A 14,938-nucleotide genomic window follows, 5' to 3' on the forward strand; every position below is an offset into this window, starting at 1 on the left:
ACCTAGGTTATGCTACTCTTATTTAATTAAAACAATATGGCAAAGCCAACACTATACAAGGGGACTTCAAAAAGTTCATGCAAAATGCATATTATGAAAAAAAACTATGTATGGATTTTAAGATGTTTTTGCACCAACATAAACGCACACTAACTTGTAACATGTCTGAACAGAACCTAGTTTGAGGCAGGAAAAAGGATACTACATCAGTCTGAAAACAGTCTGGGCATGCCGGGCGTGGTGGCTCACGCCTGTAATCTTAGCACTTCGGGAGGCTGAGGCGGGTGGATCACAAGGTCAGGAGTTTGAGACCAGCCTGGCCAACATGGTGAAACCCTGTCTCTACTAAAAATACAAAAATTAGCTGGGCGTGGTGGCACGTGCCTGTAATCCCAGCTACTTGGGAGGCTGAGGCAGAAGAACTGCTTGAACCTGGGAGGCAGAGGTTGCAGTGAGCCAAGATCGTACCACTGCACTCCAGCCTGGGCAACAGAGTGACACTCTGCCTCAAAAAGAAAAAAAAAATTAAAAAATTAGCCAGGCATGGTGGTGCGTGCCTGTAGTCCCGGCTACTCAGGACGCTGATGTGGGAGGATCGCTTGAGCTCAGAAGGTCGAGAATGCAGTGAGCCAAAATCTCACCACTGCACTCCAGCCTGGGTGACAGAGATAGACCGTGTCTCAAAAAAACCAAAAAACAAAAAACAGAGGCCAGGCACAGTAGCTCATTCCTGTAAATCCTAGCACTTTAGGAGGCTGAGGCAGGAGGATTACTTGAGGCCAGGAGTTCAAGACCACCCTGGCCAACAAAGTGAGACCTTGTCTCAATTTATTTTAAATGAAAATAGTAATTAATTTTTTTTTTTTTCTTAAAGAAAATAGGCTGGGCACAGTGGCTCACTCCTGTAATTGCTCTTGGGAGGTCAAGGCGGGAAGATTGCTTGAGCTCAGGAGTTTGAGACCAAACTGGGCAATATGGCAAAATCCCATCTGTACCAAAAATACAAAAATTATCCAGGTGTGGTGGCAAGCCTGTAGTCTCAGCCACCTCGGAGGCTGAGGTGGGAGGATGGCTTGAGCCTGGAAGGCAGAGGCTACAGTGAGCTGAGATTGCGCCACTGCACTCCAGCCTGGGCAAAGGAGCAAATCCCTGTCTCAAAACAAAAAACAAAAAACAAAAAAACAAAAAACCTGTAAAGGGCACCCAATTTTCTTCAGTTAATAATATAAAAAAGACTGCATTGATATGGTTAAGTTCCCAGGACCCTCAGTTCCTTAAGGATGGACTACCTGGCTGGTATCATTGCTTACAAGAGTGTTGACCTTGATGAAGCTTATATTGAGAAATAAAGTTTATACTTTTAATTTTTATCTTCTAGTTCCATTTTTCCACAAACTTTTTGAAGTCCCTTTGTATAAATCAGTGAGTTTTGAGAAATGCCCAAGTGTGTATGTGGATTCTTTTTTTTTTTTTTTTTTTTTTTTTGAGACAGGGTCTCACTCTGTCATCCAGGCTGGAGTACAGTGGCACAATCATGGCTCATTGCAGCCTTGACCTACCAGGCTCAAGTGATCCTCCCACCTCAGCCTCCTGAGTAGCTGGGACTACAGGTGTATGCCACCACACCTGGCTAATTTTTGTATATTGTGTAGAGACAGTGTTTCACCATGTTGCCCAGGCTGGTCTCGAACTCCTGAGCAAAAGCCATCCACCCACCTTGGCCTCTCAAAGTGCTAGGACTATAGGCGTGAGCCTCCGTGCCCGGCCTATGTGGATTTTTTTTTTTTTTTTTTTTTGAGATGGAGTCTTGCTCTTTCACCCAGCCTGGAGTGCAGTGGCATGATTTCAGCTCACTGTAACCTCCGCCCCCTGGCTTCAGCCCCCCGAGTAGCTGGGATTACAGGTGCATGCCACCACGCCTGGCTAATTTTTGTATTTTTAGTAGAGACGGGGTTTCTCCATGTTGAACAGGCTGGTGTCGAACTCCTGACCTCAGGTGATCCACCCCTTGCCTTCCCAAAGTGCTGGGATTACAGGCGTAAGCCACCGTGCTGGCCATGGATTTTTTGGTTAACTTTTTTTTTTTTCCCCTCAAGCATCTGAGTTAATCCAGAACTATAGTGGGGTCCTAGAAACTAGCCATAACATTAAAAAAAGTAATTTAAGATTCGGTAGAGAGCTGGTAAAATTATGTGAAACAGAATGAACTGAAATTACCACATGACACTGGAAATCAAAGGAGGGGACATTCTGCAGTATTTCTAGCTACTAAGCGATGGCAACTTAACACTCGCTGTATGGTTCTCTTTAGTTTGCAGCCTGTGTTTTATTTTTGTGAACCTTGTAACCAATGCTGATGAATGCCAATCCAAAAACCACTTCCAACTTTCTTCTTCCTTGTCCACCTCCTACCAGAGGAGCGGAAAAAGCTAAAAATTCCATTTTGCAACCAGTCTGTGTGACCCAATCCTGTTCTAAGAGACACGCGGGGGTTCCTGTGGCAGGGAAGATTCTGGAAAAGATTTTTCTCCCTGATTTAAAGGAGAGAGACACATGAGAAGGGCCCTTTCGCACCTCCCTCCCTTCTTGATAGCACCCTCCTCTGGGTGCTATCGTGAGGATGTGATGCCTGGAGCGGTGGTAGCCCCCTTGAGATCAGATAAACCCCCAGCCTGAAGCTGAAAGCTGACACGTATAGGAAGGTAAGAAAGGAAAGACCAAAGGAGCTCCAATCCTTGTAGGCACTGTTGAGCTGCCAATCCAACCCTGAGGATCACCCATTTTAGATTTAAGAAACAGAAGTTCTTAGGTGTAAGCCACTGCTCATTTCACATTAACTGCAGTTGACAGCATCCACGGGATACAAATGTCAACAAAATACATGTAAGCGTTTTCATGAGGTCACTGTGTATCTTGATCCTCCAGGCCTCCATCTTTTCCTCACGAAGTCTGTTCAAATTTTCACAGAGATTCTTTTTTTTTTTTTGAGACAGAGTCTCACACTATTGCCTGGGCTGGAGTGCAACGGCATAATCTCTGCTCACTGCAACCTCTGCCTCCCGGGTTCAAGTGATTCTCCTGCCTCAGCCTCCCGAGTAGCTGGGATTACAGGCACCTGCCACCATGCCTGGCTTATTTTTTTGTATATTTTAGTAGAGACGGGGTTTCACTATGTTGGCCAGGCTGGTCTTGAACTCCTGACCCTGTGATCCACCCACCTCAGCCTCCCAAAGAGTTGGGATTACAGGCATGAGCCACTGCGCCCGGCCTCACAGAGATTCTTGAAGTTAGAGAGAGACACTGCCTATTACAGCGCCCCTCAGAAGGCTGTGAGGTTCATGCGCTCCATAAAATACTACGCAAATGTAAAAGACAAATAGTAACAAAATACTTCTGTGTTAGGAAGACACTGACTTTCAGGCTGTAGGGGACAAGATGCTATGAAGCAACTGTGTCTTTTCCGCTGGGGAATGAGCACTGTGAAGCTTGGAGGTGGCGGAGCAGGAAGTATTTTTAAAACCTTTGTTGTTAAGACGTTAACTGCAGAAATGCCACACTAAGCTGAAACCGGGAGTGCATCTTCCTGGCTTTAACATTAAGCTGACCTGAACCTTCAGAATCATGGACAACCAATCAGAGTTTACCGAAACATAGAGTATGTGCAAAACAAAAAACAAACAAACAAAAAATTTAGTTTAAACTGAAAGGGCAAGTTGGGACCTTATAAAACGCCTACATGTTTCAACTACTCATTGCGGAAGGTGTTGCCTAAAAATACTTATCTGCAGATTTGTGATATATAAAAGAAGACCAAAATCTCACTGATCTCTATTTAAGGATGCTGATGCTTACACCTTGGTGGCTGACAGTGGCCACCCCAGCCCCTCTGCAGTGTCCCAAAGGCCACCCTCCTTGGGTCCTTGGCAAGAACCTCCTACAGAAACTGCCCAGTTAAGGTGGAGACAAAATGGGCAGCAGAACAACTGGAGGAGATCTGCTGTGGGATGCCAGAGGGAAAGCTGTTTCTAGAAAATGCCTTTAAGACAATCTTCTTAGTTTTAAAGAAATCAGCCAGGCGCGGTGGCTCACGCCTGTAATCCTAGCACTTTGGGAGGCCGAGGTGGGTAGATCACCTGAGGTCAGGAGTTAGAGACCAGCCTGGCCAACATGGTGAAACCCCATCTTTACTAAAAATACAAAAAAATTAGCTGGGCGTGGTGGCGGGCACTTGTAATCCCAGTTACTCAGGAGGCTGAGGCAGGAGAATCGCTTGAATCCAGGAGGCAGAGGTTGTAGTGAGCCGAGATGGCGCCATTGTACTCCAGCCTGGGCGACAGAGTGAGACTCCGTCTCAAAAAAAAAAAAAAAAAAGAAAAAGAAATCATGGCTATGAGTGGTGGCTCACGCCTCTAATCCCAGCACTTTGGGAGGCTGAGGTGGGCGGATTACCTGAGGTCAGGAGTTCATGACCCGCCTGGCCAACATGGTGAAACTCCGTCTCTACAAAAAATACAAAAATTAGCCGGACGTGGTGGCAGGTGCCTGTAATCCCAGCTACTTGGGAGACTGAGGCAGGAGAATTGCCTGAACCCGAGAGGCAGAGGTTGCAGTGAGCTGAGATCACAACACTGCACTCCAGCTTGGGCGACAAGAGCAAAACTCCATCTCAAAAAAAAAAAAAAAAAAAAAAAAGAAAAAGAGATAAAACACTCAAGGCAAAGAAAAGGTTTTTAGTTTGTTCCCCTACCACCGATGTGAAATGGGGACCTAGGGAGATGTGGAAGGATGACTAAAATCTAACACATTGCCCACCATTTTTGAACTTGAAGGTTGAGTTTGCAAATCATTTATTGCCTTTGCCTACCTCATCTGCTAGTTGCCTTCTGGAAATTTTGCAGTTCCCCCTCAAGTCTAGTTATTTGATTCTAACTTTGGTACAAGATTTCTGGTTGGAGAAAATGAGATGTAACTGAAATTTCCAGGCTACCATTCATTCATTCACTTTAGATACAGGGTCTTGCTTTGTGGTCCAGGCTAGTCTCGAACTCCTGGCCTCAAGTGATCCTCCTGCCTTGGCCTCCCAAAGAGTTGGGATTACAGATGTGAGCCACCGTGCCCAGACCTGTATTTCATTTACCCCCTTTTCTGAGATGTTCCTTTCCTCTCCTCCTGAGCAGGTATTAATTACACTCAAGATCAACCCACACAGGCTGACTCAAGAAGAGCTCAATTTTTTGGAGGTGGGGAATTTGCTCAACAGGCCCTCAGGGAAGGTGAAGTGTGCATCCCTCTGAGGACCCTTCTGCTTCCTGTGACCCCAGCTGCTTGCTTTAGATACTTCCTTCCCAAGATTTTTCAGGGTGGAGCTCACTAATCATTAAGCTGTAAGGGGATGTACTGGGTGTTTCCTGCAGACACACAGGCTCTCTGTGCTTGAAGAAGTAGGTCTAGGAGGATTATGCCCTCCAGAGAAAAAGCGAAGGGAAGAGGTGCAGAGGGGAGTTCTCACAATGGCATTTTTTTGGTCCTTCCTGAACCTTGGTTACATAAGCCAAAAAAGGATATTCTTTTTTTCTGCTCAAGCTAGCCTGATTTGGATTTCCATGAATCCTTATAGCTATTTTTATTTTATTTTGAGACAGGGTCTGGCTCTGTCACCCAGGCTGGAGTGCAGTGGCACAACCACAGCTCACTGCAGCCTCTACCTCCTGGGCTCAAGCCATCCTCCCACCTCAGCCTCCTGAGTAGCTAGGACTACAGGTGTGTGCCACCACATCCGGCTAATTTTTCTATTTTCTGTTGAGACAGGGTTTCACCATGTTAGCCAGGCTGGTCTCGAACTCCAGGACTCAAGTGACCCACCCGCCTTGGCCTCTCACAGTACTGGGATTACAGACAAGACCAACCGCGCCCGGCCAGATATTTTTTAAAATTGTGTATTTCTCAGCCAGGTGCAGTGGCTCATGCTTGTAGTACCAGCACTTGGGAGGCTGAGGCAGGAGGACTGCTTAAGCCTAGAAGTTTGAGACCAGCCTGGGCAACATAGTGGGACACCATCTCTGCAAAGAATAGAAAAAAATTAGCTGGGTGTGGTGGCGCATGCCCGTGGTCCCAGCTACTTGGGTCCCAGGCTGAGGTGGGAGGATCGCTTGAGCCTGGGAGGTCGAGGCTGCCATGAGCAGTGACTGCACCAATGCACTCCATCCAGCCTAAGCAATAGTAGTATCTTGTCTCAAAAAAAAAAAAGAAAATTGTCTATTTCTAAAAACCTGTATTTAAACCTCATCATTTCCCCTCAAACAAGTAGCTTGTATAAAATTACTCATAACATGAACATGCTAAAGAAATTCTTTTGAATGATGAAAAGTTACTTTGTACATTATATTAAAATTTATTTTCTATGTATACCCAAATTTTCAAGTATTAGATTTACTTACAAATTCACCAGTGTTATCATTATACAATTGGCTGGAATTAACAGTTGCAATACAGTTATTCTAGCTTTTCATATTCAATTTGAATGATCAGAAAAGTATATTAGTCACACAGAATTAAATATTTTAGATAGTAAGAATCTTACACTTTATTAGATAATAAAACAATTGATATTTGCTTAAGTAACAAAACAGGTAAGAAATTGGGTTATAAGCAAAGGAACATAAGTGTAAAATGTGTAGAAAGATAAATCTTTTCCAAATAAAATTCTAATAAAAGGCTAAACATTCTCAAATATTTTACATACATGAAGAATAAATTATTTCTGGTTAACATGTTTTTGCCTTAGTGCCAAAAAAGCCAGAACAAATTTGATAAGCTTACATTAAAATCAAAGTTTTCTAGATATGAATTCTATATACCATCTCTATATTTGTTTAGAATTTTGCAAAATTCTTAGAAGATCGCATGTTAGGGTGGGGCAAGATAAATGCTTGCCAATACTGACATGGTTAATTAACAGACAGGCTTGAAAGGAGAAGGCTAGAAAAGAAGAGGGAAGATTATGTCACTAAGCATAGCTACAAAGGGAAAAGCCACATGGAAGCAGAGACAAAGGCAATCCCGACACACAGAGGCATGTTTGCTGCGGCTCAGGGTTTCTGTTTTTCAAGTGTTCGGAGACGAATTCCAGCAAGACTTCTGGTTTGAGTCAAGCCTTTCAACTGAGGTGCTTGGCATACTTAACGGAAAAAGCGAGTACATTCAGATTTAGTTTTGCTAGATATTAAACTAGAAAGCTGGATGACAGTAAAACCAATACAGAAACAAAAAGTCATGTTTCCAGTAAAGAACCATACACACAAGCAGGTTTTGCTTATTAATGTAGCAGGAGAGCATGGAAATCAGAGTTCAGACTCTTTAGAAAAGACAAAAGGCAGGGGAGGGGAGAGAAGAAAAGGAGGAATGCAGAGAAGCCCTCCAAGAATGATGAGTGATTCGTGCAGGAGAGGGAAATACAGACATTCCGTCCATGTGAGATTCTGCTTCAGGTATTGGACATCGTTCCCTCCACCTGCACCTAGAGGATATGTGTTCAGAATCTCGCTATGGTTAGTTACCCATGTGCTAGACATAGGTTGCTAGCTAGAAGTTTTGCCAGCCATCTTCCCCCGTCCTAGTGCTAATGCCTAATTTCCTAAAGTAATCTGAATCCTTATAAGCCAGGGTAGCTCAGGAGGTTCTATTTACTTATTTATGTATTTTGAGACAGAGTCTCACTGTGTCGCCCAGGCAGATCTCGTCTGGGCCTGAGTCTCGTTGCAGTGGTGTAATCTCTGCTCACTGCAACCTCTGCCTCCCAGGTTCATGCGATTTTCCTGTCTCAGCCTCCCGAGTAGCTAGGATTACAGGGGTGTGCCACCACGCCTGGCTAATTTTTGTATTTTTAGTAGTGAGAGCATTTCATCATGTTGGCCAGTCTGGTCTCCAACTCCTGACCTCAGGTGATCTGCCTGCCTTGGCCTCCCAAAGTGCTGGGATTATAGGCGTGAGCCACCGCGCCCAGCATCAGTAAATTTTAATATTACGTCTAGTCGGCTCACAGGTGCTTGAGCCAGAAGTGGGAAGGGTACACTTGTATTTTGGGCTCAAATGGTTTTCAAATACAATACATCTGACCAAATAAAGTGAACACAGTCCTGAGCCCTCCTCTCTCCAGATATGCATGCAATCCACACCATCAAAAGAAGAGTTCACTGTTCCCAAGGCCAAAAAGAGGCTATGCTGTACTGCAAAGAACTCTATAGCAAAATCGAACACCCAAATGAAGTGCCAGAATGATGCAGCCCGCTCTCACCGGGAAGAACAACATGTGAGAAAACTTTCAGCAGATGCAAAAATGTCAACCCACCATGTTATTTAAAAAAAATTTTTATCAGGATACAAGGACACTTCACTGTTTTTAACCCACACAAGGTTAGGTAATGTTTACCTTGAAACATAATCGCATATGGCCCTTTATGCCACTCACCTAGGCCTTTAATAATGAGGGCAATTGCTAAGTGTGCCGTCTCTTCTGGGGACTTTTCTCTGAAAGGGGGATGATATATTGATAAAATATTTTATTAATCAGTTAAGAATTTTTGATCTACTTGAAAAAGATTAAATTATAATATTTCACTTTGAAACTGCTATTGCTCATGCAAAAGTACTTGATTTTCATACTATATGGAGCTCACAATCTTTGGACTACACAAACATTCTCTAAAAGGGCAATGACTTATATTTTCCAAAGTTTAGACATGACATCCAAAGGACAAAAGGTAACTATTTTTTTCACCAATGTGGTTGGAACAGTGATGAGTAATGTATTCACCAAACTGATCAAAAAATCTGCCTGTGGTTCCTTCACTGTATGTGTGTGTACGTGTCTGTGTGCAGAGAAAGGCAGAAAAGCTTCTATCCATGCCATTGTCTCTCTTGCCCATGTGCCAGTAACTCGAATAAGATGAGAATGGGCCAGGCGCAGCGGCTCACGCCTGTAATCCCACTACTTTGGGAGACCAAGGCAGGTGAATCACGAGGTCAGGAGTTAGAGACCAGCCTGGCCAACATGGTGAAACCTCATCTCTACTAAAAATACAAAAATTAGCTGGGTGTGGTGGTGGGCACCTGTAATCTCAGCTACTCAGGAGACTGAGGCAGGAGAATCGCTTGAATCCAGGAGGCAGAGGTTGCAGTGAGCAGAGATCACGACAATGCACTCCAGCCCTGCGACAGTGCGAGACTCCGTCTCAAAAAAAAAAAAAAAAAAAGGTGAGAATGTGCTTTTCCAGGATAACCCCAGTTGTATCTAGAATTTGTTTTCAATATAAAGGCAGGTATGAGAATGTTTTGAACAACAGAATTAATCCATCTAGATTAGAATGCTGTGTGGCATGACCATTCTCGAATTTTGAAAGCCTGAGCTGGTTGTGGGCAAGGGGATATTCATTAATGACATAAATTTCATTTATGAAATATGTATCCATCATCTAGGTATCTTACACATGGAGAGCTGACTGCATCCCTTGTATAAAAAGTAAATGAAGACCGGAAGGAAGCAGACTTTGTCCTGCAAACTGAAGCAAAGTTCCATGCTAAGAATCAGCAGGTTTTCTAGGTAGGTAATGCCACCAGTGGAGGATTATTACAGTTCTCAAATCATGAGGGGAAGAGATGGAGAAGAGGGAGGGAGGAGGGAAAATCTTGCATTCTAAGAGGTAAAAGAGTCCCCATTACAATTGCAATGCTTCTTTAGACAGCTGATTTTTCTGGCTGGAAGGCACATTAAAAATAACCCTAACAATAACTTACCAAGACAATGGAAATCAAAAGAAAAGAAGGTAGAGGTGCAGCTGTCTTATTAACATGACAACCAACTACAGCTGAAACAATACTCTGGTACAGGGACTAGCTCATGTTAAAGACTGGGTATTTAGGTAAAGAGGATCTGGTGCTCTTGGTTTAGCTTCAGTGATTTTCCAGCACTTACTAAAGCCATTGTGCCCTGAACATGGAGACCCCCAAATCCTCTATGTGCCACAGATTAAGTTGTAGAGAATTACATCAATGTTTGCTGTTGCTGTGCACCACAGATGAGACCAAGCTTCCTGGTCCGGCTAAGTGGAATCTTCCATGCACTGTGCACCGCTCAGCTAGAAAGTCAACTAAGCAGAAAGGAGATAAGGAATGGCTATGGAATACCTGACTTCTTTATCTTGGTTATGTGTCCACAATTTTCATAAAAATAAATAATACACATTAAGTCAAAATCCAGGCTCAAATGTGTAACAAGAAAACAAAAGGACAACAATCTGGTATTCCGTTTTTTTTTTTTTTTGAGACGGAGTCTCCCTCTGTTGCCCAGGCTGGAGTGCAGTGACGTGATCTCGGCTCACTACAAGCTCCGCCTCCCAGGTTCACGCCTTAGCCTCCCGAGTAGCTGGGACTACAGGCGCCCGCCACCACGCCCGCCTAATGTTTTAATTTTTTAGTAGAGACAGGGTTTCACCGTGTTGGCCAGGCTGGTCTCAAACTCCTGACCTCAGGTAATCCGCCTGCCTCGGCCTCCCAAAGTGCTGGAATTACAGGCGTGAGCCACCGCACCCGGCCAACAATCTGGTATTCTTAAGGCAAAACAGTAGAAATCTCTTTAAATAGACACTTTATTAGATCCACAGGCGATAAAATCCCAGAGCTACTGTTAGGCACGTAAATATAGACCCTGTAAGAAAAAAACAATTGAGAGTACTATTAGTTCTATTAAGAGTTACTTGAGGGAACATCTTTTTTTAAGAAAACCTAAAAAAGAAAACCTAGAAACTTAGATTGCTCACTGATGTCCCATATTCCGTGAAATGCCTGCCTACTGAAAAAACAAATCCCACACCCTTTATTTTATTTTCTTATTTTAGAGACACGGTCTCATCTGGTACCCAGGAGGAGTGCACCATGCAATGGTGTGATTACAGCTCACTGTGCCTCAAACTCCCAGGCTCAAGTGATCCTCCTGCCTCAGCCTCCCAAGAAGCTGAAGCTACAGGCAGATGACACCATGCCCGGCTAAATCTTTTTGTAGAGACTAGGTCTCGCTGTGTTGCCTAGGCTAAGAAAACTTTTCAATAAAAGTTTCGAATAGCAAAAATTCTGTGGTCACAAGGTCTATGTATATGCACTATAGAGACAGGAACACACAATTTAATATAAAGAACAACATTTCACTGTTAAATAATGCTGTAACCTTAAAATATTTAATTAATCCAAGACGTTAAATCTGACTTGAAATAATGGTTAATTTGGGTGGGGGGTGGTACATGAATGTTCATTCTCTCTTTTGGATCAAAAATCGCGAAAGTAAAATAACTCCTTAAAAGGAGTTTAAGCAATTGAAGCAGAAAGATTACAACTGAAACACCTTCCATTTTATCCATAAAATATTTCCTGTCTTGAATCTCATTAAAATCCCTAATAACTATAGTTCAATTATAGTATCTTATCAAATTTCCAATTCTATCAATTATAACGTACACAATTACTTTATTTACTACTAAGAAAGAAAAAGTGCCAATTAAACTATGATACTTCATCTACTGGAAATTGTAAGATGCTTTCCAATTTCAGAGATGTTAAAATATTTCAGAAAGTGTTGGAATCAATGAAATGCAGTATCTGTCAACGACTTATTTTATAAATTTATTTTCTTTTCAGGTTGATTTAAATAGATACAAAATAGCTTACCTGCTAAATATTTAATATTATCAAGCTTGTGTGACTCAAGCATGGTTTTGAGGCCAGCAACCTCAGTTTCGATCTTCCTGTCTGTCTGGGTAAGGGCCCGATCTTGCTGGGCATGCTTTTAAAATGAAGAGAGTCACAGCGTTAGACCACAGCACGTCCCCTCTGCTCACCATCCTATAGCTCCTTCCCAACGGGGTGCAGTCACATGGAAACCTGGGTAAGACTATGGAGGCCTGGGCTTTAGTCTCAGTTCTAAAACCCTAATTCTACGCTGCATTGGTCAGGACCCTTAACCTCTCTAGGCCTTAGTTTTCTTCTATTTGAAAAAATGAAAACAGAACAAAACGAAACAACCAAGCCAGTGGCCCTGCCTTTACCTGGACTGTTTAGAGAATCAAATGCGATAATCTATGTGAAAAAGCATTTGTAAGCTCTAGGTTGCTATACAAATGACGTGGTATTATGAGGCCAGTCTGTTCTCAAAGGCAATGGCTACGTCTCATCCTTCTAAAATCCTCCTTAGTCAAAGACAGACAGTAAACTCAGAAATGTTTTCAAGAAATGAAGTCTTAGATAATGTGAAAGCGGCAGTGCTTGTCTTGAGCTATTTCTAGTCATACTTTTAAAAAACTTTCTTCTTTCATGTTCAAATATCAAGTGTTTCATTACTATGAGGCTTGGCTACCCACGGCCAATTTGTGTCCTTCCCCAAATACAATACAGTTAAACTGGACACATAATCAACCCTCAAAAAGGCAGTGGGTTTGGCCGATGCTATAGGGGGTTGTAGAACTGCATTAAAGCATAAAAACCGTGGGAATCCTTCACTAAAACTCCTACAGCAACTAAATCTTTCCCTATGGCTACCAATTCAGGCAGAGAAAAAAAGAAATAAATGCCTGGATGCGTAGAAAAGTATTCCAGAGAAATATCCCAGGATTCTGGAATTCTCTCATGAAAGCCTCTTGGGGGTTTCAGAGGTCCCAGGTTCCATACAGTATGGAAAAGGAGAAATGTATGCTATAAATTAAAAATAGAATAAGACTTCTCCATTCCTCACTATTCTTCAATTACTGAGATTTAAACTTTCTTAATAAAACTTTCGTTAAGAAAAACACACTCTCAAGTAGGGCACAGTGGTGTGAGCCTGTGGTCCCAGCTACTCTACAGGCTGAGGTGAAGGAGGGTGCAGTGAGCTGAGATTGAGCCACTGCACTCCAGCCTGGGTGACAGAGCGAGACCCCACCTCAAAAAAAAAAAAAAAAAAAAAGAAGAAAGAAGAAAAGGAAACTTTCATTAAGAAAGTTTAAATCTTTCATAGGATAACTATCTTCCATTAAGATAACCAAACACTTTGTGAAGTGCAAAAAATCCTGTGACACTCCACTTCTGCATATATACCCAAAAGAACTGAAAGCAGGGATCCCAACAGACATCTGTGCACCCATGCCCACAGCAGCACTATTCACAAAGGCCAACGGGTGGAAGCAACACAAGTGCCCTTGACAGACGAATAAAGAAAATGTGGCATATACATATAATGGAATACTAATCAGCCTTAAAAAGGAAGAAAGTCCTGTCATTTCAACAACATGAATGAACCTTCAGGACACTGTGTTAAGTGAAATAAGCCAGCCACAAAAAGACAAACGCTATGATTCTACTTATATGAGGTACGTAGAATAGTCAAATTCATAGACAGTAGAATGGAGGTCACCAGGGGCTGGAAAAGGGAATGTATAAAGGGTGCAGAGTTTCAATTTTGCAAAATAAAGAGTTCTGTGATAGCCAGTGGTGATGGTTGCCCCAAAATGTGAATGTACTTTAAATGTACTGAACTGTACACTTAAAAGATCCTAATTTTTATGTTGTGTGTATTTTAGCACAATGTAAAAAATTCCCATGACAGTAAACCTGCATGTAACTTCCTATTATCATTACAAACAACCATGCATGGGACGAAGCAAAGATGAGTACCAAGACAAAGAAAAATCAAAGTCTTGTTTCTTACCAATGCCACTATTTCTGTTCTCAATTCCAGCAGCTTCTTTTCGTTCAATGAATACTGAAATAAACACGTAACATGGGTCAGATTCTGATCTACTCCTCTCTCTTCTCCTTCTCTGGTGCCTTAAATATTCTGGTCTCAGTACCTCCTAGAATACGTAACACCAGAAAGTCACCTCTGGGATTAAGTAGCCTACCTGCTTCTTTGTATCTGTTACTTGAGGTTTCTTTTTTTTTTTTTCATAGAGATGGGGCTTTGCCATGTTGCCCAGGCTGGTCTCAAACTTCTGAGCTCGAGCCATCTGCCCACCTCGGCCTCCCAAGGTGCTGGGATTACAAGCATGACCTGCCGTGCTGGCTAAAGTTTCTTATTTATACTTACTCATTCCTCTAATATCTGGATTTCCTTAGTCATCTGTCACTTCTCCCTGCATATTTCCTGTCATGTCTTTACGTCCCTCCCACTATTGTAGCAGCACTCCCTGGGGACCAATTTCGAAGGATGCTGAGTCATATGGTTTTTGGTTTTGAGAGGGTTGAAAATGGAGACTCAACTCAATTTAGGAGCTATCCCATCATAACTAGTAGCAAAACAGGTCACTACCTGAGTCTCAACAAAAGACAGAAAAGGTATGAAGTTGGGGAAAAAATAGCTGCCAAGGATTATTATTCTATGACAAAGACATTGTGTTGTGATTATAAAATACAATGTAAATACATAAATACACTAACTCATCACATGTTGGGTGTTTTTTTTTTTGGCTTGGTTTTTTGTTTTGAGATGGAGTCTCACTCTATTCCCAGGCTGGAGTGCAGTGGCTTGATCTGGGGTCCCTGCAACCTCTGCCTCCCAGGTTCAAGCAATTCTCCTGCCTTAGCCTCCTGCACATGTTGGTTTTAATAACAATAAAAAAACCCACTTGGGCGTAGCCATAATCCAGTGTTACTAAAGGAACTAATTCTACCCAGAGTTAAAGTATCTCGCCTTTTGGCTATTAATATCAGTGAAAAGATTTAGTGCAGTTTTGTAGACAGTAAGATTGAAATCAGACTTATCTCCTTAGCAGTGGGCAACAAGATTTAATTGAGCATATGACAATCAGTAATTTAAATGAAGACTTTTAAGACCTACATTAACCTTGTTATAGAAAGAAAAAGTTAATGCTTTGAAGTATATAGAAACTTTCTAGCTATAAAATGTTCTCCTGGGACTACT

General features: G+C 42.4%; 1 protein-coding gene across 3 annotated transcripts in view; it reads right to left on the minus strand.

The window, feature by feature from the left end:
- Positions 1-6,558: 6,558 nt before the first annotated feature.
- The window catches only part of MCUR1 (mitochondrial calcium uniporter regulator 1), a 28,040-nt gene continuing 19,660 nt past the window's right edge, over positions 6,559-14,938 (minus strand). The window contains exons 7-9 of one of the 3 annotated variants that reach the window (XR_010157903.1): positions 13,727-13,871; positions 11,716-11,830; positions 6,559-10,702 (exon numbers count right to left, since the gene is read on the minus strand). Coding sequence is in view for 2 of the 3 variants with exons in the window: in XM_518247.8 (XP_518247.5) it covers positions 10,647-10,702; positions 11,716-11,830; positions 13,727-13,780 (225 nt within the window). In the remaining variant the exon portion in view is untranslated. The remainder of the gene's footprint in view (positions 10,703-11,715; positions 11,831-13,726; positions 13,872-14,938) is intronic. The other 2 variants (XM_518247.8, XM_009450545.5) reach the window with 2 other exon arrangements.

This window comes from Pan troglodytes, chromosome 5 (genome assembly GCF_028858775.2).
Source record: "Pan troglodytes isolate AG18354 chromosome 5, NHGRI_mPanTro3-v2.0_pri, whole genome shotgun sequence".
In the NCBI taxonomy this organism is placed as follows: Eukaryota; Metazoa; Chordata; class Mammalia; order Primates; family Hominidae; genus Pan; species Pan troglodytes.